The sequence below is a fragment of the Loxodonta africana genome, chromosome 18 (genome assembly GCF_030014295.1).
Source record: "Loxodonta africana isolate mLoxAfr1 chromosome 18, mLoxAfr1.hap2, whole genome shotgun sequence".
Classification (NCBI taxonomy): domain Eukaryota; kingdom Metazoa; phylum Chordata; class Mammalia; order Proboscidea; family Elephantidae; genus Loxodonta; species Loxodonta africana.
Window position 1 is genome coordinate 28487974 of NC_087359.1, and position 21923 is coordinate 28509896.

The 21923-nt window shown below is 55.7% G+C and overlaps 1 protein-coding gene across 3 annotated transcripts; it reads right to left on the bottom strand.

Moving 5' to 3' along the window:
• Window positions 1-423: 423 nt before the first annotated feature.
• On the bottom strand, window positions 424-21724 carry KCNH6 (potassium voltage-gated channel subfamily H member 6). Of its 3 annotated transcripts, none has more exons than XM_064270937.1 (14): window positions 21649-21724; window positions 20695-20925; window positions 15467-15628; window positions 15163-15368; window positions 13206-13631; window positions 11870-12024; window positions 11625-11710; window positions 9919-10118; window positions 9515-9767; window positions 4317-4510; window positions 2675-2759; window positions 1976-2138; window positions 1113-1299; window positions 424-758 (listed from the first exon to the last, which is right to left on the bottom strand). In XM_064270937.1, exons 1-14 carry the CDS (start codon window positions 21722-21724, stop codon window positions 474-476), a joined length of 2709 nt encoding a protein of 902 aa, XP_064127007.1. In that variant the 3' UTR covers window positions 424-473. The 3 variants fall into 3 exon arrangements, with proteins under 3 accessions (XP_064127007.1, XP_064127005.1, XP_064127006.1); XM_064270935.1 differs by adding an exon at window positions 2269-2363 and having other exon boundaries at window positions 2662-2759; window positions 11625-12024; XM_064270936.1 differs by having other exon boundaries at window positions 11625-12024.
• Window positions 21725-21923: the final 199 nt, after the last annotated feature.

Below are 21923 nucleotides of genomic sequence, written 5' to 3' on the forward strand. Positions count from 1 at the left end.
CTCTGTGAATTGGCATGTCTACCACAGAGGGCACCTTCACCTCCAGCTGGGTCAGAGGCTCTCGGCAGGAGGCCTGATCGATCCTGGGCCGTGGTTGCTGGGCCACGTACAGGGGCTGTTTCTGAGTTGAGGGATAATCCTGCCGAGCCCAGAGCAAGACTCTCACACAGATCAGAAACTTCTCTTTACCTCACTGACCCCTCACTCCTGTAAGTTACCTGCACATCAGAGTCACCCCCCCTCCCAATCCTTCACCAGGCTTGCTGTCTAAACAGAGCCCTGGGGGAGGGTGGGAAAAGTCCAGAGTCTCTTCACCGTGCCCTCTTGGGTCACCTGGGTTACCAGTATGAACCTACTCTAGGGGAATGATTTTCAGAGGCCCATTTTGGAGGCTGTCTGCCTCCCCGAGGATCCTCAACTCTCACCCACCTTCAGTCCTCTCATGGTGTCTTTTATCTTGGGATTCAGTAGCTTTAACACCCTGCAAATCCAGGATCTGAGCCATATCTCTGGAACTCCAGCTGCTTGGGGACAGAGCCAAGGTGTTCAGGGAGGGAGGGGAAGCGGGGACCACAGACAAGTCCCTGTCCGTCTGTGTCCCACAGAGGTGAGGCCAAGGGTGACAGGAGCCCCTGGGGCTGCTCCTGTTCCAAGGATGGTGTCAGGGGGTTGTCCATTGCCACAACCAGGTGATGCATCCTGGAGGAGGCATTCCTGTGCATCAGCCTACATTGGTCCAAGTCACCACAGCCTGGGGTCTGGGAGGGGCAAGAAAGAGGCATGCAGTGTGAAGAGCCTCCCAGGCCAGGCTATGGGTTAAGCCACCCCAACTTCAGGGGTGGGGGCTGGCTGGAGGTGTGCCTGCTCCTTCACAGCACAGGGTCCTGTTACCTTTGCCCCAGCTGGGGGTCTGTGGTCACTTTCTGGACTTTGCCACTGCCCCGTCCAGGCTGCCCTGTCATGGTTCAAGCCATAAAGGGGGACAACAGAAGCCACAGCTGCTCTAGGAGCACAGAGGCCCTGAGCCTGAAGCCACATTGGAACGAGTTGGGGGTGTGGGAAAGCAAGTAGCTACCTCCAGGAAAGCCCCTGGGGGTCCCTCACCTGCTCACCTGTGCAGGAGGCAGATGGCCCTGGGCCAGCCTGGGACCTGGTCTTGGAGTTGCTGAGGTCACAGGAAACAAGGCCAGGTCCTTGGAGGCAGGGGCTCCCAGGATATAGCTGGGGTGGCCCTGTGGCAGAGGCTGCTGAAGGAGCTTCAGGATGTGACTGAGGTCTGAGGCCATGCGGAACTCTAGCCTGCCAGACGGAGCCCCGCAGTCAGGGTCAGGGTCAGGGTCAGGGTGGGGGAGAGCAGTTCAGGGCCTGAGGCCAGCTCTCAGTTTGGGGTTACGGCAGCTTGGGGCCTACTCGAAGCCATTTCCCACTGGGATCTGCAGCCTTTGCCCAAACTCCGCTTAGCATGTCCCTGACTCTGGTAACAACAATGAACAGGCCCCATGCACACATTGTTCAGTCCTCATAGTGACATTTTGACATGGCTATTCTGATTATCCCCATTTCACAAAAGAGCAAACTGAGGCTCCAAGTGGTTAAGTAACTTGCCCATACTCTAGCTGGTGCGCTGCAGAGCCAGAATTTGAACTCAAGACCATCCTGCTCCAAATTCCCACCATCCACAGGCCATGCCCTTTTCCAAGGGCCCATGGAATTTATGTTTCTGCACATGATTGCGGCCCCACCCCCCAAGAAGCCTTCCTTGGCACAGTCTAGGGTTTTCCAAGGGAAGGCATCCAAAGAATTGTCCTTAGTAACATACGGATGGGGAGACCTGCCACTAAATGGGGCCCGCCATGCTAAAAACCACTGGGTACCTGATGATGTCACTGAGCCACCAGGAGGGGGCACCCGTGCCCAGCTAGCTGCTGGGCCCGCCCTCTGCAGCTCCCCCAGCCTAAGCCCTCAGGGCACTCACCTGTTTAGCTGGGCCTGGAGCTGTTCCAGCCTGGAGCCTAGCTCACGAGGCCAACCGTCCGAGCCTCCCTGAGGGTTTCGGGGGCTGTGCCTTGGGGGCACTTGCTGCAGCAACTCAGGCCAGATGCCAGATGTGTCTGAGGTGCTCAGAGATGGGGCTACAACTGCAGGAGGGACGGGGAGTCTGAGCTCCTGTCCCACTGGCCCACAGGATTGTCTGTACTCAACAGAGCCCAGGCTCCTCCTCCTCCCCACCATGGATGCACACCCCGGGAAGGAAGGGAATCTCCTTACCTGGGTACCCTGGAGCCAGAAGTCCTGCCCCCATGGAGGTCTGACTTCCAGGGCCCAAGGGGCTATGGCCCCCGGAGGGGGGCCGGGGCCCCTGTCTGCTCAGGCTGGCTAGGCGGGGGCTCACAGCCCTGGCCTCACTGCCCAGGAGGCTGCAGCCCAGAGGGTTCCCTGGTGCCTTGGTGTGGAGCCCCATGGCACTGGCCGGTATCCAACCCTGAGGAGAGTGCTCGGCACCCAGCCAGCCCTCGCTCTCATGCTCTGAGGACACAAGCCATCAGTGTTGGGACCCGGAGCCCAGGAGGGACCCCTTCTCCATTCATGGGGAGGCAGAGGGAAAGGACATAAGCAGGGACAGGAGGCTGGGCAGACACTGGAAGGGGTTGGGGCAGGGACTGGCTTTGCTCACCTGATTGGTTGTCATTGAGGAGGGAGCCTTGGTGGACTTGGCTGCCCAGAGCCTGCTGGGGTGATGACTGGAGACCCCCGTCTGCCTTGTAGGGAACAAAAGCATCAAGGGACAGGTATCAAAGCTGAAGGGGGCCTCTTTTTTCTTTCCCTACCTCCCCATAGGACCCTTGTGATAAATAGATAAGAATGGGTGCCAGGTGGCTGGGCACTGCAGCAATGCCCTGGGCAGCTTCCTGCAGACGCTCTTCTGTGTGGGTGGCAGCCAGGTTGCCAAGGGTTTGGTGACACTGACTTTGCGCTCAGTAGCCATGTGCAGACCCCACAGAGATCTTGGGAGAGGCTGCCTTGAGCAGCAAGATTTGGGGGTATAAGGCAGAGGAGCTATTCTTCCAGCCCTGTCCTTCCCTGAAGACCCAAGTGCCCCTTCCTCTGCATGGGCCAATGGGGGCTTTCCTTGGAGAAGGCTGGGCCTGGAACCCCAATACACTCAGGAGGAGCCTTCAGCAGCACCCTTGGCAGCCCACCCTCCTGGCACCATGAAACTTGGGGGCACCTGGGGGCTGCGGAGTTATCAGCCACCAAGATCATGTCCCTCCTATCCAGTGTCCAGCTACTGAGCCACTGGATCCTTACTAGGTGTCTCCTGTGCAGGTGAGGTGGGAAGGGATAACACTGGGGGTGGAGGAGATGAGCAGAGGAGGCAGGGTGGAAGGGCCGTCCACAGCAGGAAAACTCACCTCAGCCCCACCCTCCAGAAGCTGGGCGTGGGCCTGGGCTGGCACAGCCACTCCTCCTGAGGTTGGAGGTTGGGGGTGGGAGGGCATGGGGACAGGGGTGGGCCAGAGGGAGGTACAGAGACGCCCAGTGCTGGGGTCTCAGCCACTGTCCCCCTGCCTGGTGGATCCTCCCCACTAGCTGGTTTCACCCCTCCCCATTCATGAAGCCGCTCCTGACAACCAAAGCCCCCAGCGCACTCCCAGCATCCGTACTGGCTGTCCCACTCTATGGCAACTCTGAGCAGCACAGAAATTTGGTCTCTCCTGTATACCCTTGTGACTTATTTGGTTATTTAACTTATGTGGCTATTTTTCCTGAGTTGTCATGACCTCTTCCACTGACAAGGAGAGACAGTTTTGTCATTGCTTCTTTCCACCCTCTGTACCTGGCATCATGAGCCTCTTGGGGGCAGACACCCTCCATTCCAGCTCGGAACAATGTGCTGGCAAGAGCATGGGCTTTGGAGTTGGACAAACCTGAGCTCACATTTTGGCTCTGCCATTTACTGGCTGTGTAACTTCGGGGCAATTTACTTATCTTCTCTGACCCTCAGTTTCCTCATCTGGAAAATGGAATAATAATATCCATTTGCAAGGCAAGGAGTACCTGAGATAATGTAAAACAAGTCCTTAGCCCAGAGCTTAGTGCCTAGTTGGTACTCAATAAGTGGTAGCTATCATCGTACTTGTTTAGCATGGTGTTGGTCACAGTAGGCACAGAAAAGATAATGGCAAAGAGTGCAGGATAGGGTTTGAGGGAGGGTGATGGTCTGTCAGGTGCAGCTCTCAGCAGGCTGTTGAACATCCCCTGCAGTGCCCTCCAGCCCCAAGTCACCACCTGCCCTGGCCCGCAGGCTCACTCACGTCCCGAAGGTTGAAGGTGACCTCCAGCTTACTCCAGAAGCTGTCCGCGAAGGCAGGGTACATGTCCAGCACCTCCAGCAGGTCTGCCCGCTGGATCTTGTGCAGGTCGCAGTAGGTCAGCGCCCGCACGTCTGCACTGGACTTGCCCGGCTGGGCATGGAGGCTAATGGGCTCCCCGAAGATGTCGTTCTTCCCTGCCAGCCAGAGGGGGCGAGGGTTCCTCCAGGGCCTGGCTCCAAGCTCCCTCCTGAAGACCCTCCCTGAGGGCCCCTTCACCTCAGGGATTCTCCCAGGCTGGGGCCTGGTGCTCAGAATCCAGCTCTGGGGATGAGGATTGGTGTGCTGGCTAGGGATGGGAGGGGTGTGGCCTTCCTCTGTCCTCTGAGCTCCACAGAGATGGGCTCAGAGACCCTCCACCCCTAGCATGTGGGTCCTCTTGCAGTCTCCAGGCCCCTCAGGACCACTCTTTATCATAATCCCTCCTCCTTTGTCTATGCTCTTTAGCACTGCCCCTACCCCCACCCAGGGGACAGTGGGGAGATAGGGACGCCAAAGGCTCCCTGCTCAACACCCTCCCCCTATCTCTGCTGAATTGTAGGGCACAGTGTAGGGAGCCCTGGGCCAGGAGCACCCAGCTCCCCTGAGGCAGGGCCAGAAGCTTCTGTTTCTTGTGCCCCGTTCCTCATTGTGGGACCAGGTAAGGAGCATGGCCCTGGTGGGGTAGAGTAAAAAAAAAAATTTTACTTTTTTTTTTTTATGGCCCTGGTGGGGAGAGCCCGGCAAATCACTCTTTTCTCTGGAGGCCAGTGTCTTTATCTCCAGTGGCATCTGCCCTGTCACATCTGCCTTGCCTGGCCCTCTGGGCTCCTAATAGCAGCAGATGAAGCGATGCTCTGAAAGCACCTTGAATAGCACTGGACTAGGACAATGGGAGGCATTGGGAGGGTGGATGACACTGAGAGACATAGGTGGATACTCAAAGTATTGGGCCCTACTGGTGCCAGGCACTGTGCTGATCACAGGATGTAAACATGGATAAAGCACTGTCCCAGCTGCAAGGAGGCCCCCAAAATCCTGGGAGACAGGCACGTAAGCAACCAATAGCATTACCTATACAGCCTCAGAGCAGGGGAGAACCAAGAGCTGTGGGGTCACAGAGGAGGGAGGGGCTCATTCTGCCAGGGGTGGCTGGGGGTAGGGAGGGCTGGGGGATATTTAACAGAGAAAGTAAAATGGGGGCTGTGCCCAGAGAATTGAAGAGGATTGGGAGCCCAGGGGAGTCCCTGAGTGGTGCAAACAGTTAATGCTGGGCTGCTAATCAAAAGGTTGGAAGTTCTTCATGAACAACTGCCTCCTTTGTCATGAGACTAGAAGAACTGGATGATGGCCAGCTACCATTACCGAACATTTTGATCAAAGATTCTATAGCAGAATCCTGATCACAAGAGGAAAAATGATGAGAGGGGGAGGGACGGAGGGTGGGAGAGGGGTATTCACTAATTAGATAGTAGGTAAGAACTACTTTAGGTGAAGGGAAATACAACACACAATACAGGCGAGGTCAGCACAACTGGACTAAACCAAAAGCAAAGAAGTTTCCTGAATAAACTGAATGTTTCAAAGGCCAGCATAGCAGGGGCGGGGGTTTGCAGACCATGGTTTCAGGGACATCTAAGTCAATTGGCATAATAAAATCTATTAAGAGAACATTCTGCATCCCAATTTGGAGAGTGGCGTCTGGGGTCTTAAACGCTAGCAAGCACCCATCTAAGACGCATCAATTGGTCTCAACCCACCTGGACCAAAGGAGGATGAAGAACACCAAGGACACAAGAAAATTAAGAGCCCAAGAGACAGAAAGGGCCACAAAAACCAGAGACTACATCAGCCTGAGACCAGAAGAACTAGATGGTGCCTGGCTACAACCGATGGCTGCCCTGACAGGGAACACAAGAAAGAATCCCCGAGGGAGCAGTAGAGCAGTGGGACGCAGACCCCAAATTCTCGTAAAAAGACCAGACTTCTCGTAAAAAGACCAGGTCTGACTGAGACTAGAAGGATCCCAGTGGTCATGGCCCCCAGACCTTCTGTTGCCCCAGGACAGGAACCATTCCCAAAGCCAACTCTTCAGACAGGGATTGGACTGGACATTGGGATGGAGAGGGATGCTGGTGAGGAGTGAGCTTCTTGGATCAGGTGGACTCTTGAGACTATGTTGGCATCCCCTGCCTGGAGGGGAGATGAGAGGGTAGAGGGAGTTAGAAGCTGGCGAAATGGACACGAAAAGAAAGAGTGGAGGGGAGGGAGCAGGCTGTCTCATTAGGAAGAGAGCAGTTGGGAGTATGTAGCAAGATGTATAAGTTTTTGTGTGAGAGACTGACTTGATTTGTAAACTTTCACTTAAAGCACAATAAAAATAAAAAAAAAAAGGAGGGAAATGTAGAACAAAATTTCAAATACTCGTGGACTTCAGACTTTCTGGAGCCATTACCATGGTGGCTGAAGGAACCCCTGAAACTATTGCCCTGAGATAATCTTTAAACCATAAACCAAAAATATCTCCCAAAGACTTCTTAAAAACCAAACAATAGCTTAAGTAGGAAAAACTCTCTGCCTTGAGCATTATGCTGTCTTATGAACCATCTATATGAAATTGAAGTGACAACAACAACTCAAAGGATTAGATAGGAACCTTAGGGGGCAATGAGTTTAAGTTAATGGGGAGGAACAACTCAGAAAAGGAGGGTGAGAATTATTGCACAACTTGAAGAATGTAATCAATGTCACTGAACTGTACATGCAGAAATGGTTGAATTGGTGTATGTTTTCCTGTGTATATTCTCAACAACAACAAAATAAAAGGTTGGAGGTTTTGGTCCACCCACAGGCATCTCAGAAGAAAGGCCTGAAGATCTACTTCTGAAAAATCAGCCATTGAAAACCTAGGGAGCACAGTTCTACTCTAATACACATGGGGCACCATGAGTTGGACTCAACTGAACAGCAATTTTTTTTTTTTTTTTTTTGTGGTGGGGAGCCCAGGCTAAAGGCATTCTGAGCAGAAGAAACAATGTGTGGTCAGTGCTGTATGGTTAGGGCAAGCGGTGGAGAGCCCAGGGCCCGGGGTGCCATGGACCATGATTAATTCGACCTCCTTTCCCCACAGGGAAGTGCAGCCCCTCAGCCTGGCAACAGTGCCCAAGGGGCATGAATAGTTTGCACAGGCAGAGGGATGGGGTGCAGGCCAGGGCATGTCCCCCAGGAGAACAGGACCAAAGATCAGAGGCCGTCAGACCTGGATGGGTCCTCAGCATCATCCAGCCCAGCCTCCTCATTCAAAGAATTGGGGACAGAGGCCCAGAAAAGGAAGGAACTTGCCAGGGTCACATATGAAACCCAGAAGCTTGAAATCGGGGCAACATTATAAAGTGATGGGTTTCCAGTAAATGCAAGACTATGATCTAATGTCCATTTCCACTGAGGACAAAATGAGAAGATTTCATGTCTGTGACTGAAACTTAAATTGGACCAGCTCCTTAATTATTGATAATAACTATTATCCCTGCCACGTGGATGGCAATTCTAAGGTAGGCTGGGAGGCAGGGGAGGTCTCATCGAGGAGCCCATGCTTGAGTCCAGCCTTGAAGGATGACCAGGGTGGGCCAGGCAGAGGTGCGGGGTGGGGTGCTCCAGGCAGAGTGAACAGCATGTGCAAAGGCATGGAGGTGTGACAGAGACAGATTCGGAGAACTCTAAGTAGTCCCAGTGGCGCAATGATTAAGTTCCCAGCTGCTAACTGAAAGGCTAATTGCTCAATCCCCCCAGTGGTTCTGCAGGAGAAAGACTTAGTGATCTGCACCCATAAAGATTCCAAATCCAGACCAAACCCATTGCATTTGAGTCCATTCCAGCTCATATCGCCCTTACAGCCTAGGAAATCCTATGGTGCAGCTCTGCTCTGTCACATGTGGTCACTATGAGTCAAAAATCGAGTCAACAGCACCTAAGTACAACAAGTAGTTTTTGTGGCTGGAGCATGCAGTACCAGGCGGAGGGTGGCAGGACTGAAGGTGGCCATGCATAGAGGTTTACATTTTCTCCCATGGGCCCTAGGGAACCATGGAAGGATTTCGAGTCAAAGAGGAGTGTGTACAGACGTGAAATCCAGGTCACTGGCAGAAGGTGGAAGATGGAGCATAGCAGGTAGACCAGATGCAGGGATGCTGGACAGGAGCTCCTGACACTGACCAGGCAGGGGCATGGTGAGGGCTGGATTGGGCAGGGACAAGGACACAGAAGTGTGGGGCAGAGACATATTAATGAGGGGAACAGGCAGGGCTTTGTGACTGGATGGTGGGGGTGGGGCAGTAAGAGAGAGGGAGAGGAAGGCCCCCTTGGTTGACAGCGGATGATTCACAGTGATGCAGACACCAAAGGAGCTTGTTTTGCGGGAAGATTGCAGGTTGGGATATGTTGAGTTTGTTCTGCCTATGGAATATAAGGGTGGCCATGCCCAGGAAGGAATGGAATATTCCAGCCTGACACAGAGGAGACACTGGGGCCAGGACAGAGCTTTGGGGGTTCTAGTGGTACAGGTGGAGGCTGAGGCTGAGGAAGCAAGGAGCTGGCCCAGGTGAGATGTAAGGTAAGGAGAGAGCAGAGTGGACAGGGGGCTGTGGAGACCAAGGGAGGCCAAGGCTCAAGTTGGGGTAGGGTACAGCACAGAGGACCCTGTGAGGCTCAGAGAGACGAAGCAACATGTCCAAGGACACACAGCTGGGAAGCGGCAAAGGCTACATGTGACCTAAATCTGTCTGGCCCCTGCCCAGTGCTCATATCCTTCCTCCAAAGTGTCCAGTTGTCCCTGCAGCTGCACTGAATGTGACTGGGGCATCCAGGCTGGGCACCACCCTCCACCCAAGACAGATCATTGGCCTGTCACTCTGAGGTCCCCAAGAGTGGGAGGTAGGAGCCTGCCTGGGCTTCTGAGTCAGATACATGGCCCTGGAATCCCTGCTTGGCCACTTGCCAGCATGACCTCTCTGAGCCTCGACTTCCCTATCAGGGGAATGGGACCTATGACAGAGCGTTGTTTTAAGGATTCAGAGAGCCCGGTATAAAGTTCTCCGCTTAGTGCTCGGCACGTGACAGCATTAGAAACGGGGTCGGCCAGGCAAGGCGTCCCTCACCCCACCCACCTAAGATGGCAACAACCACGTCGTCCCGCAAGATCTCGATAGAGCCGCGGGAGATGAAGTAGAGCGTGGAGAGCACGTCGCCCAGGTGCACCAGCGTGTCCCCAGGCGGCGCGTGCGTCGTCTTGAACTTGATGGCGAGCGCGCGCAGGCAGCCCTTGCTGGCGCCGCGGAAGGCCGGGCAGTGCTGCAGCAGCGCGCGGTGCAGGTGCAGGCAGATGTCGGCCTGCAGGCACTCGGGGAAGCCCTTCAGCACCTGCGAGGCGGGCGGGCAGGTCCAGCTGGCGCCGCCGTGGCGGGGCAGCGGGGCAGGGAGCTCGGGGGCCGTCCTGCGCCCGCGGGATCTTGACCTCCCCGGGACCGGAGCTGGGTCGCTCGTCCCTCCCAGGCAGGGCACGGGGGCTCACCGCGTTCATGTCGATGCCGTTGGTGTAGGACCAGGCGTGCTGGAAGTACTCTTCGAGGCGCTGCCGCAGCGGGTTGGGGATCTGATGGAAGCGGATGAACTCCTTGACGCGCAGCATCTGCGTGTGGTAGCGCGCGGTGCCCGAGTACAGGCGCTGGATGATGGCCGACACATTGCCGAAGATGCTGGCGTACATGAGGGCTGGGGGCGGGAAGGGGGAGGGGAATGAGCTCCAGCCGCGTCCTCCTGCGTCCCCAACCCCGGGGCCTGCCTCAGGCCTCTCTCCCTGGGAGCTGGCAGCCTCCTGGTCAGGGACCCCTCTGTTCAGGCAGTCAGAGGTGGCCCAGAACAGTACCAGACCCATGGGGGACAAAGTCTCCTGGGGCTTTCTGCCCTCCTCCCTCTGCCCCCTGTTTCTAGAATGGCACCTTCCTGGGTTCAGAGGCCAAACTCCTGAGAAGAAAGAACTAGGGTGGTGAACTATTTTTGTTCAGATTTGTTTTCTTCTTCAAGTCGTAAAAGCACAATAAAGGGACAACTCTGGGTCTCTTGTTTTCACCATTTCTTTTTCTGTGCTGTTTTCGTTCTTCTGGGGTTTCACATCTCTAAATACTCCGAACATAACAACTTAGTCTATGTGTAAAATTCCACACTGCCTTGCGTGTTTTTAAACCAGGTGTCTTGGAAGGCAGGCAACGGAGTGCAGGGACTGAGAGTACAACTAGCCCCTGGAGTTGGCCACCTGGGCTGGAACTGGGACCCTAAGTCTCCTGGGTGCGTAAACCTCTGGTGAGTTAGGACGTTGGTTCCCTGATCTGTAAACTGGGACTCATAATACAGCCCTCATGGGGTTGTGATAGGAATAAAATGTAGGCCTTTATAAAGCACTTGGAAACCCCGGTGGTGCAGTGGTTAAGAGCTACGGCTACTAATCAAAAGGCCGGCAGTTCGAATCCATCAGGCACTCCTTTGAAATCCTATAGGGTAGTTCTACTCTGTCCTATACGGTCGCTATGAGTTGGAATCAACTTGATGACAATGAGTATAAACCACTTAGCAGAGTGTCTGGCAGGGCTGACTTCATGGGTCTATGACCTGTGCAGTCCACACAGGGCCCCTCACTCAGAAGAGCCCTGTGCTTGGTTGAATGCTCTGCTGTCACTGTCTTGAACATTTTTAATAACTTTTTAACACGGGCCCCACATTTTCATTTTACACTGTTGTCGTGTGCCATAGAATCAATTCCGACTCTTTTGCACTGGACCTTACAAATTATGTGCTGGTTCTGGCGCCTGGCATATAGCAAAGGCTGTATACATATTACATTCCATGTATAATGGGTGTACTCACATGAACACATTCATTGTGCTGCATGGAGAATCAGTGTACCACATACATTGTTCCCGTATATTACGTTATATCCTTTACCCCTTTACCAGTTGCTTCCAGTGAATTCCAACTCATGGCAAATCCCATGTGTGTCTGAGTAGAACTATGCTCCATAGTGTTTCCAAGGACTGATTTTTTGGAATTAGATTGCCAGGCCTTTTTTCTGAGGTCCCTCTGGGTAGACATGGACCTCCAACCTTTCAGTTAACAGCCAAACATGCTAACCATTTATATATACTCCTAAATCCCATTACAATATTAAAAAAGAAAATCCCATGGGTAAGACCCATGGCAGACATGTCATGAGGTGGCACTCACAGCCGATGAGCATGACGCAGATGGAGAAGACCTTCTCAGAGTTGGTATTGGGCGAGACATTACCAAAGCCCACACTGGTGAGGCTGCTGAAGGTGAAGTAGAGGGCCGTGACATACTTGTCCTGGACCGAGGGGCCCGAGGCTGGGTCGCTGCGGTTGTAGTGCTTGCCGAGCTGGATGCCCAGGCTGTCCAGCCAGCCGATGTTGGGCTTCAGGTAGGGCCGCTCCACATTGCCGATGGCGTACCAGATACAGGCCAGCCAGTGCGCAATGAGTGCGAAGGTGCACATGAGCAGGAAGAGCACAGCCGCCCCGTACTCAGAGTAGCGGTCCAGTTTCCGCGCCACGCGCACCAGCCGCAGCAGCCGCGCTGTCTTCAGCAGTCCAATCAGGGTTGTGGTCTGGAGGGGCAGGGAGGGGCTGGGGGTCAGCCCTTGATAAGGGTGTGCTCAGGCCAGAGTTTATTCACTTGTGCATACAGTCACACAGTCATTCAACAGACACTGGTGGAGACCCTGCTCTGGGCCAGGTACTTGGCAGTGGGGCCCAGTGCAGGACCTTAAGGAGCTCTCAGCCTAAAGCTCAGAAAAGGGCTATGGTTGCTAGGCCAGAAGTCTGGTGGGAGCATGGCAGAAGAAGGGTCAGGTCTGCAGGGGCAGGTCAGAAGAGGCTTCAGAGAGGAGGGCACGCTCTCTGCAGGGAGACATAGGGAGAGGCAGCAGCAGAAGCAAAGGCGTGCAGGTATGAGAAGCCAGGTGGTTTGCTGCAGTCTGGGGTACAGAGTGGAAGATGGGGAAGCAGTGAAACATGAGCCTGGGAAGGTGGGCAGGGGCCATACCTCTGGGCCCCCGGGTCCAGAAAGAGCTTGGGGAGCCACTGAAGGTTCTGTGGTGGGGGGGAGTGACAGGGGCAGAGATAAGTGATCTGGATCTGAAACTCCCCCTGGCTGCTGTGTGGGGGAACCAAGGTTGAGAGTGTGGCATCAGGGCAGGAGGTGGTAAGAAGGCCACTCAGTGTCCAGGTAGGAGCGGTGAGGTTGAGGGCAGGGAGGAAGACTTGGGGGTGGGGTGGGGTGAGGAGCAGAGAAGGCAGGGTCCATTGGAAGATCAGTAGAGTTGACTTGAATGGAAAGCTGAACCCGAGAAGGTGGGGCAGGAGGACATGGGACTGGAAACTATGAGAAGAGCATGAAAATGCCTCACGTCAGTTATGGGAAGTGGAATGGGTACAGCGGAGAGGCTGGGGGCAAGAACAGCACGTTCGGATTAGAAGTCAGCATCAGGGGCTGGGACTGCAGGAGTGCCCGTCCCAGGAGGGGCAGAGATCTGAGGCAGAGAGCTGCCTGCTAGGGGTCTGCACCTCTCACCAGGGCCTGCTCTGAGAGACGAGCAGAGGGATGGAACCCAGGTCTGGAGGCACAGCATCGCCCGGCCTTTCTCCAGGGCTAAGATGAGACAGGTGTGGTGGCCTGAGTCTCCCCTTCTGCCTCCACTTGCTTTGGCAAAGGTGCCAAGTGCCTGTTACTCTCTGCACCCAAGGAGGCCTTGAGGCTTGGGCCCAGGGGACGGCCATGCCAGCTCACCTCATCAGAGCCGGTGCGGAAGATAAGCAGGTCGAAGGGGATGGCGGCCACCATGTCGATAAGGAACCAGCCCTTGAAGTAGTGGATGGCGATGCGGCGGGGGTGGCTGACCACCTCGTCATTGGTGTTGACATAGGTGGTGCGGAAGTTGATAACTATGTCCACGACGAACATAATATCCACAATAAGGTCCACCATGGTGAGCGGACTGCAGGTGTAGCCGCAGTCCCCGCGCTGGGACTCGTCCTGGTCACTGAGCAGGAAGGCGGCTGAGTAGGGCGTGAAGACAGCTGTGTAGATGACCAGCAGCAAGATGAGCCAGTCCCACACGGCCTTGAAGGGGCTGTAGTGCAGGATGGTCCCGCGGTGGATGCGCGGTGCCTGCAGCTTGTACTCTGGCAGCACATCGGCGCCCAGGGATAGGACCTGGGGGTGGGTGCCATGGGTGGTCAGTGGGGGCAGCCACCACTGGGAAGAGTGAGGAGGTAGGGGCGAGGCAGATGAAGGAGGCAGCAGGAGAAGGTGGAAAACAAGGGCTCTGAAGGGCAGAGGGGATGAGGTAAAGACGGGAGGCCTGAGGAGGCAAGTTCATAAGAAGATGTGTAGGGAGGAAGGACAGAGAGAGGCGGTAGAAGCCAGGAGGTGGGGTGCAGCTCTGTCCCACAGTGACTCCAGGTTGGAGCTCACAAGCTCCCTCAGGAACAGGCCACTGTGGAGACAGGGCTGGGCGAAGGGAGTGGGGAGGGCAAGGGAGGGCCAGGCCCAGGGCTGGCTGTGAGCATGTTCCAGAGAAGAGCCCAGATTGAGACTGAGGGGGTGGCTGGGTGGGCCTAGCCTCTCTGGAGGGCTTGGAAGGCTCCTTGTGGTCAGGGTTCCTGATGGGCACAGGTCACCCCCAGAATAACCTCTTCATTCCTAAGGGCCCTGAGGAGCCTGAACCAGTGAGGGCCCTCCCTGGAGCAACTCCCAGAACCTTCCATGGAAAGAGTCAAATTTGAGGGCATATAGCCAGTTTGGGCCTTTGATGGGTCCTGGGTGTCAGGAAAACTCAACTACTTCACATATGTCCAAGGGGATTTGTATCAGTACATTCAGCTGAGTACCCTTCCACCTCAGCCCCTGCCTCAGAGGATCCCAACATAGGATTTCCAGACCCAGCCCAACATGCCCAGGCTCTGCCCAGCTGCCAATGCAGAAAACAGCCAGGGCATTAAGAAAGGCATGGGGTTTGAATCCCAGCTCTGCCATTTGCTATGTGTGTGCCTTTGGGCAAGTTGTAACCTCTGTGTGGCTCAGTTCCCTCATCTGCAAAATGGGATAACAAAGGATAGCAAACTTCATTGCCACTGTTGTGATTAAATGAGATGATGAATCTAGATAGCTCGTGGTTAATCTGTATGGTAATTCCTCTTCCCATCCTTCTGCTTCCTCATCTTGCATCAGACACTGCCCAAACAAGGCTGGGGTCTGAGGGGCATCCCACTGACCACACTCCTGCCAGGATGGGGCCCAATGGGCAGTCCTGGTTTAAACAACTCTGCAATGTAAGGCTCTGATCTTGCAAACCAGGTCAATTTGCAGATGGGGTCACAACAAGGAAGACCCACTAAAGGATTGTTTTCAACCAGGAGGTCCATGGTCTGACATCCCAACCCAGGCAGAGGCCACAGTTGTCTTCTCTCTGTGGTGATGTCCTACTCAGCCTTCAGGCCTGGAAAGCCCTCCCTGATCTGAAGACTTGGTGCCTCTTTTCCGATTTTCTTCCTGCCCCTGACCACAGTCATTTTACTCATGGGAATCAGTCTGGATGTTGGACTTTCCCCTGGCCTCTAGGGGGCTGGACCAGCTGGATCCCTCTGCTAGCTGAGGCCCCAGAGGAGCCCGAGCCCAGGGACTGGGAGGGGACTAATCCTGGAGCCCTACCACAGCCCCAAATGCCCTGCCCTGCTGTCTGCACCTGGGTAACCTTCTCGGTGACATTCTGGGTCCGCTCCACCACTTTGTGGGGTGCAATGATCTCGATCTCGGTGGTGGATCCTGAGCGGTGTTTTTCCAGGTTGAACTCCACGAAGTTGAGTGTGAACTGCGGGATCTGGCTGATGGTCCTGTACTTGACTCTGCCCGTGCCAGGCCCCTGTCCACCCGACCTGCTTTGAGAGCCCTCTGAAACCAGGCCAGGGTCAGAGCGGCCAGGGCCAGGGAACCAAATGTTCTGCCTGGTGCCCCCCACTGGCCCCCCCCCCACCTGCACCCCACCTCACCGGAGCCCAGGAAGCTCTGGGACAGCAGGCGCTGGGACAGGCTGTGGCTCCTGCTCTTGGCCAGGAGCTGGGCCAGGTCTTCAAAGTTAAGGATGAACATGATGACAGCCCCGTCCTCGTTCTTCACGGGCACCACATCCACCAGGCACCGGAAGCTGGAGGCTGCAAACATGTTAGGGGGGCGATCACTGAAAGGGTCCCCTCCTGCAGTGGTCTGGCCAGGGGCAGTCGGTGGGGGGAGGGAAGTTTGGGGTAAGGTCAGGTGAAGGGCAGCCATGGGGGTGAGGAGGCCTGGGCAGTGACCAGGGCTGTTGGCAACAGTGTGTGAGGCTGCCCAGTAGGTGCCCCACCCACAGGGCAGAGGTGGAAGAGCAGCTAAGCTGCTCATTAGAAGATAATGCAGCTTCAGGTCCAAGTCCACATTCACTCAGGGCTTAGCCTCGAGGCTTGCTTCTGCTATAATTAAAGCCGAGCAGATGGGGTGGATTAACAGAGCGGAGGGCAAAGGCAGGCATGTTCCCCCCATAGCTCAGAGCTAGCCCTGCGCTCAGCCCCTAGGTTCTTAGCCCACAAAGTCCCCTGCATGCCTGACGCTGGAGGGACCACATGGAGAATACACTGTGTGCTGAGCACCAAGCCAGTTTGCACATTAGGCCTCAAGGGACCCTGGGGGCAGGCAGAGACACCCATTCTATAGATGAGAGTCTGAGGCTCTTAGGAGCTGACTTGTTGAGCTGGGAGCGGACACAGAGCCTAGGCTGGAGGGGGAACCCTGGGCTCTCACACACAATGACTTGGAGCGGCAAGGGACAGGTCTGGAAGCTAAGGGTGCTGGAGTGACAGCCAGGCTGCTGCTTGGGCCCTGGGAGGGACCTGGGGTCCAAGGCAGAGGCTGTAGGACTCAGGGTTGGGGATCAGGATGGGCAGGACAGTGGCCTGGGATCTGGAGAGGGAGGAAGGAGGCTGCTAGGGGGCAGGACAGCCCCTCCCACTGCTCTCCCCCTTCTCCATGTGGCCCAGCCCCAGCTGTACCACCCCCCTTCCCCATCCACCTCTGAGGCCACAGCCTCCGCCCTCTCTCCCTGCACCAGAGTCCCACCCCTTATGAGCTAAAACTGCAACATACCCTCAGAGCCCAGCCTGTGAGTGCCAGGTTCCTGCCTAGGACTGGGTGGGTGGGTGCCCTGTGAGCCCCTTCTTCACGGTATGGGGGTCCCATGCCTCCCATCTCAAGCCCTGGTAGGGGTCAAGCCAAAAAGGCAAGAGCCTAAGGAGCAGGGGCCTCAGTGAGCATGCAAATCGGACGGCAGGGCCCTCAGGGCAGGTTTGGGTCTGTCTCATTTGGCAGTGTCCCAGCACCTGTCCCAGGTGTGTTTGTTGATTAATTGAATGAAAGACAGCTTTGTAAATAAGCTGAGGCACATAATACTCCAGCAGGGGGAGAATTGCTACTTTGGGGACCACTATTACTTTCCCCCAGATTCTCCATTTAATGCTCTCAGCCCCTCCTCATAGCCATCAGTGCCGGGGTGCAGCTAAGCCGCCCCCACCCTCCTTCCCACTCTCCTACCCAGGAGCAGGAATCTCCTGGATCAGATTCCCGGACTCCCAGGCACCAGACAGCCATCTGCCAGCTGCTGCATTGGGCCCCGGGGGAGACATCCACACCGAGCAAGGAGGGGCTGCTGCCTGGCTTGACCTATTCCTGGGCTCCATTGGGGTGGGGGGGTGGCTTTACTCACTCTTACCAGGGAGCATTGCAAAGCTTGGGCACCAGGACCTAGCAAGGACGCCTCCTTGGCCAGTGGCCTGTGACACTGCCCCCTGGCCAGACTCTATCCTCCATCTCTCTGGCCCTGCAGAGAATGGCCTGGCAGGAGGCAGGGGAAAGCAGGGCTGGGCAGAGGGGCAGGGACTGCGGGCTCTCTATGCTGCTGGGGGCTGCCAAGCCTGGTCTTAGAGTAGCTGTATCCATCCACTGATTCTACTGCTGGAAAACTGAGGATGGCAGTGGACCAAACACCAGCCCATCACAGCGGTGAGGGTTGGCAAAGGAGAAAGTATGTGGCCCTCATGGCCATCCTTGCTGCCTGTTGGGTGGGCAGAGAGAGGCAGTAAGACTTTGGAAGCAAGTCCAGAGCATTCTTTCCCCAGCTCCCTAGTCGTCCTTACCCATCATGGCTCAGAGCCCCATAATTGTGTCCAGGTGGCCAGAAGTCAGTGAGTGTGGCACCCTAGGTTGTTCCCAGGAGTGGCCATGTCTGGTCTCTGCTCCCTTCTCCCTTCTGGGGGCTCCTCCTGATTCTCTACTTCTCTGACCAAAGGCAGCAAGTTTGTCTGCCCCCTGGGATACCCCACTTCTCTCTGCTCCTCTCTCCCTCTCAAATGTGTTTCTTCCTTTTCTCATGGCTTACTCCTCCCCGCCCCCACCTCCCCCACCCTGCCCTCCCTGCTCTGGCTCTCACACCCTCCTCTACACAGCCTCCATGTTGTCCTTCCTGTGTCTTTATGCACACCCCTCCAGCATTGTGCTGAACCTCAGGGAGGAGATGGTGCTACAAAAAGCTGCCACCAAGAGGATGGATACTCTAAACCATCTCCCAACGTGGTCTTCCCGGCATTCTTGGGTGAGTATGCAGAAATCAAAGAGTGGGGGCAGACAGTAGCCCCTGGCCTCAGCCCTTGCCTCTGGAGCTGAGGACTGGAAGCCCCAGGCCTCCTCCAGTCTGGCTTAGGGCAATCCCTGGTTTGGGATCGTAAGAGAAGACAACCCAGTGAGGCAAGCAGGGCTGGGCCTGTCTGGCAGGAACCCAGTGGGCGTGGGAGTAAGGGTGGGAGGATCTGAGTACTCTTTAGCCCTCCCTCCACTCTCTCACTGGTTTAGTCCTGGGCCCGTGCCCGTTCCTCCTTATCTCTCTGTTAGGTTCCTGCTTTTCCTAGAAAAGGCAAGGAGAGCGAAAACCAGTTTCTCAGGGGTCTCTGAGCCCTGTCTCATGGGGTGACTTTTGCCAAGTGTCCTGAGCTCCCTGAACCTAGCTTTATGCAGCTATACAACATGGAGACATATGGACACAGACCTACTACTCTGACTTGGAGAATTGCCAATGGATTACCCCTTTAGAGGAAAAGACGATTATAAAAAAATCAGCTAGAGTTCTGTTCAGGACCCCTTCCTAGCTCTTTAGAGTCAGTGGTGGGGAGAGAAGGTATTGATTTGAGGCTAGAAGAAATCACCATGGAGTTACTCCTCAGTAGGACTATAAGATGTATGTAAACCCAGAACCCAGTGACAAGAGTCGATTTTGACTCATAGCAACCCTATATATAAGATGTATGTAAACATGATTAAAAAAACAAAGGATCATGTGGTCAGAGTGGGGCATAAGGTGAACATAAGTTACCTGAGCACTACATCCTTCCCTTAGAGTAATGGGACACCAGCAGGGTTCTAAAGGCTTGAGTCGTGACCTTAGGGGGCCAACGCCCAGCCTTGACCTGTGCCCCCTGCTCAGGCACATGCAGCGTGCTGAAGGGACCCCCCCCCAAGGATCCCCAACCTGACATCCCTAGGAGTCTGGGTTTAGCCTTACCCCTCTGGGGCCCAGGAAGAGCTCTGGGGCCAAGGACAGTGACAGAGAGGACCTGTTGTCCCCCTCATTTCCTGCTGTCCCATCCTGTTCCCCTGGAACCCCTTTTCACTCCACTGACTGTCACCTCCTCATTGCCATGATAGGAGGAGGTGAGGTCACAGCTTTTAAAAATATTCCGACTTCATTAACCCTGTGGCTGCTGCCAAGCTAAACCAGATTCTTCCTAATCCCCTAATCACTGTCCCTGCCGGCTGCACTCTCCACCTGCTACTCACTTGGGTGGCACTAGTCGGGCCAGTCCTGGTCATGGCAACAGCCAGGACCTGCCCAAGAAGTGCCCCAAGGGCCTGTGAACCCACACACATACATGCTCACATACATGTTCATGTTCACAGAGACCATACACACACACACCAGGCTCCTGGAACCCAGGCTCTCAGTACCCCTCCCCTCCCAACCCAAAGGAGCCTGCCCTCTATCTGCACAGGTTGCCCTTATGCCTGCCTTCCCTGGTGGGGATGGGGAGGTCCCTCTTCTGGGGGCTTCCTTCTCCAAAAGTTGCGCCTCCAAGACAGAGGCAGTGGGGGTCCTTTCTTCTCTCTTGGGCTTACTTAGAACAGACATCACCGAAGGAGGAATCCAGAAACTTGGGTTCCAGTGCCAGCTTGGACTCTAGCAGTGGGACCTTGGGCAAGTCCATTTTCCTTCGGCCTCCACTTTCTCATCCATGAAATGAAGGCATTTATCTAAGCCAGTGGTTCCTAAATGTGGCAGAATATCAGAACCACCAGAAAGATTTTTTCCAAATACACCTGGTTAGGCCTCATCTCACACCTTGAGTTAGTCTCTGGGGAAGGTGTGTTTTGGAAAATATGCCCCAGGTAATTCTGATGCAGAACTAGGTTTGGGGGCCATTGATCTCGATGATTTCAAAGGGACTTTCAGGCATTGATCCTATTTCTCACCCATATACCACCCTGCCCCTGTCCAGTGGGAACCCTGAGGTCTTGGGGGAAGGGTCTCATGGGGCTGCTGAACTCTGTCCTCAGCCCCTGCCCTATGAGGGGTCCTACTGCTTCTGTTCTGCTTGCAGTGAGCTTGTGCTGGCAGTAACAACACAATCTCCCTCTGGATGAGCCTGCAGGTTGGGACAAACACAGACCCCATCTCCCCAAGGAGCTGGGGCTGGGTTTGCCAGACCAGCCTCTGTTTCCTAACCAGCAGCCCCAACGCCTTGCCTGGCCACAGAAGCCTTGAGGGGATGACTCCTCCCCTAATCCTCAGAGCAGACAGGGAGAAGGGAAGGTTAATTTCCATCCCAGCTGCCTGACAGCTGGGGCTGACAGTGACAGAGTGGGCAGCAGGAGACTGGGGACATGGGGGAGGGATGAGAGAATGAGAGGCCCTGCCCCAGACCAGGACCAGTCACTCGGTAGCTTCCTGGAATCCAGCCTGTAGAAAGCATGGCATCCAGGGCCCATCACTTTACTTTACGGATGAGGAAACTGAGGCCCAGCATGAGGAGGGGCTTTGTTTAGGCCTTTTGGTCCCTGGGTCTGTGCCCTCCCCAAGGCCACCCTGGCTGGACAAGACAGGGTCCAGCCTGCCCTACAGAACCTCATGCAGAGGGTGCCTCACCATCCTTGCGGTAGTAGAGGATATCCACCTTGCACTCCTCGGCCCCCAGCAGGGCCTGTGCCAGGCGGGACATGGCACTGCGCGGGGTGTTAGGGCCTGTGAGGAAGTCGCAGGTGCACGGCCGCTGCATCACCTCCACGCGGGAATAGCCAAAGAGTTCACAGAAGCCGTCATTGCAGTAAATGATGGCGCAGTTCTCCATCTGAGCGTTGGCAATCAGGAACTTACGACCTGAGGTGGAGGGTGGGGTGGAAGGATGATGGCAGCCAGTGTTGGGGGTCAGGGAGGTAAAGATCTTGGGGAGTTTTAGGAGTAGTGAGGGGGAATCTGGTTGGGGGCAGAGCAGTAACCAGAATGGGAGAAGGCAGAGGGTGGGAACAGCAAGGAGGCTAGGGTCATAGAAGAAGGTCATGGGGACACCTGGGGGTAATGAGGGAAGCCTTTAGGAGGGGGAGCAGGACAGGGACCTAAGAAGTGGGAGAGGAGAAGTCCTCAGGTCTGGGGATTGTGGGAAGGAAGACCAGGGTGATCAGGATCAGTAAGGCAGGGTGAGAGAAGGTTCAAGGCCTTCAGGAAGCAGTGAGGAGGGAGTGATGTGACCAGGTGGATGGGGACCAGGCCTGGTGAGAGCTCCTGGGAAGACCAGGTGGCCAGGGACATGGGGAGAAAAGGAAGGAGTCAAGGAAACCTCTGGCTTGGGGCACCAGGAGGCACCTGGAGTGGGGGAGAGGGGCTGCAGCTCTGCTCCTCCTGTTCCAGGCTGGGACAAGGAGATGGCGTTTGAGGTAAGTGGGGCCCGCTGGAGGAGAAGGTGTTTGGGGACATCAAAGAATTTCCTCATCCAGCATCTGGGAAGCCCCCCCGCCCCAATTCGAAGTTTGGAAAGGGGTCCAGCCCCTCCTAACACCCTCCCAGTACTTGAGATCGTGCCCCCATCCCAACAAACATACTCACTCTGCCCCTCGAATTTGCGGATGATGGTGTCCAGGTAAGTGTTTTGGGGCGCGACGTGACCTCTGCGGACCGGCATCCTTCGGCGGCGGTCCCTGCCCGGGTCCACCAGGGGCCCGGCTCCCCGCGTCTCCTCCTGTCCTCAGGCTCGGCGGAGTCCGGCTCTGGGTGGGCGCCGCCCCAGGGGAGGGCCGCCGGGCTCCGTGCCCCGCCCGCCTGCCTTGGCCCTCCCCGCCCTCCCCGGTCCGCCGCTCGCCGCACCTCCTCCCAACCTAGCC

Coding starts and splice junctions, on each gene's coding strand:
- KCNH6 (XM_064270935.1), bottom strand. CDS start 21,724: ATGCCGGTCCGCAGAGGTCACGTCGCGCCCCAAAACACTTACCTGGAC. Junction 9,768..9,918: donor ACGGCATCGACATGAACGCG/GTGAGCCCCCGT, acceptor CCCGCCTCGCAG/GTGCTGAAGGGCTTCCCCGA. Junction 759..1,112: donor GCCATCTGCCTCCTGCACAG/GTGAGCAGGTGA, acceptor TGCCCCTCCCAG/ACCCCAGGCTGTGGTGACTT.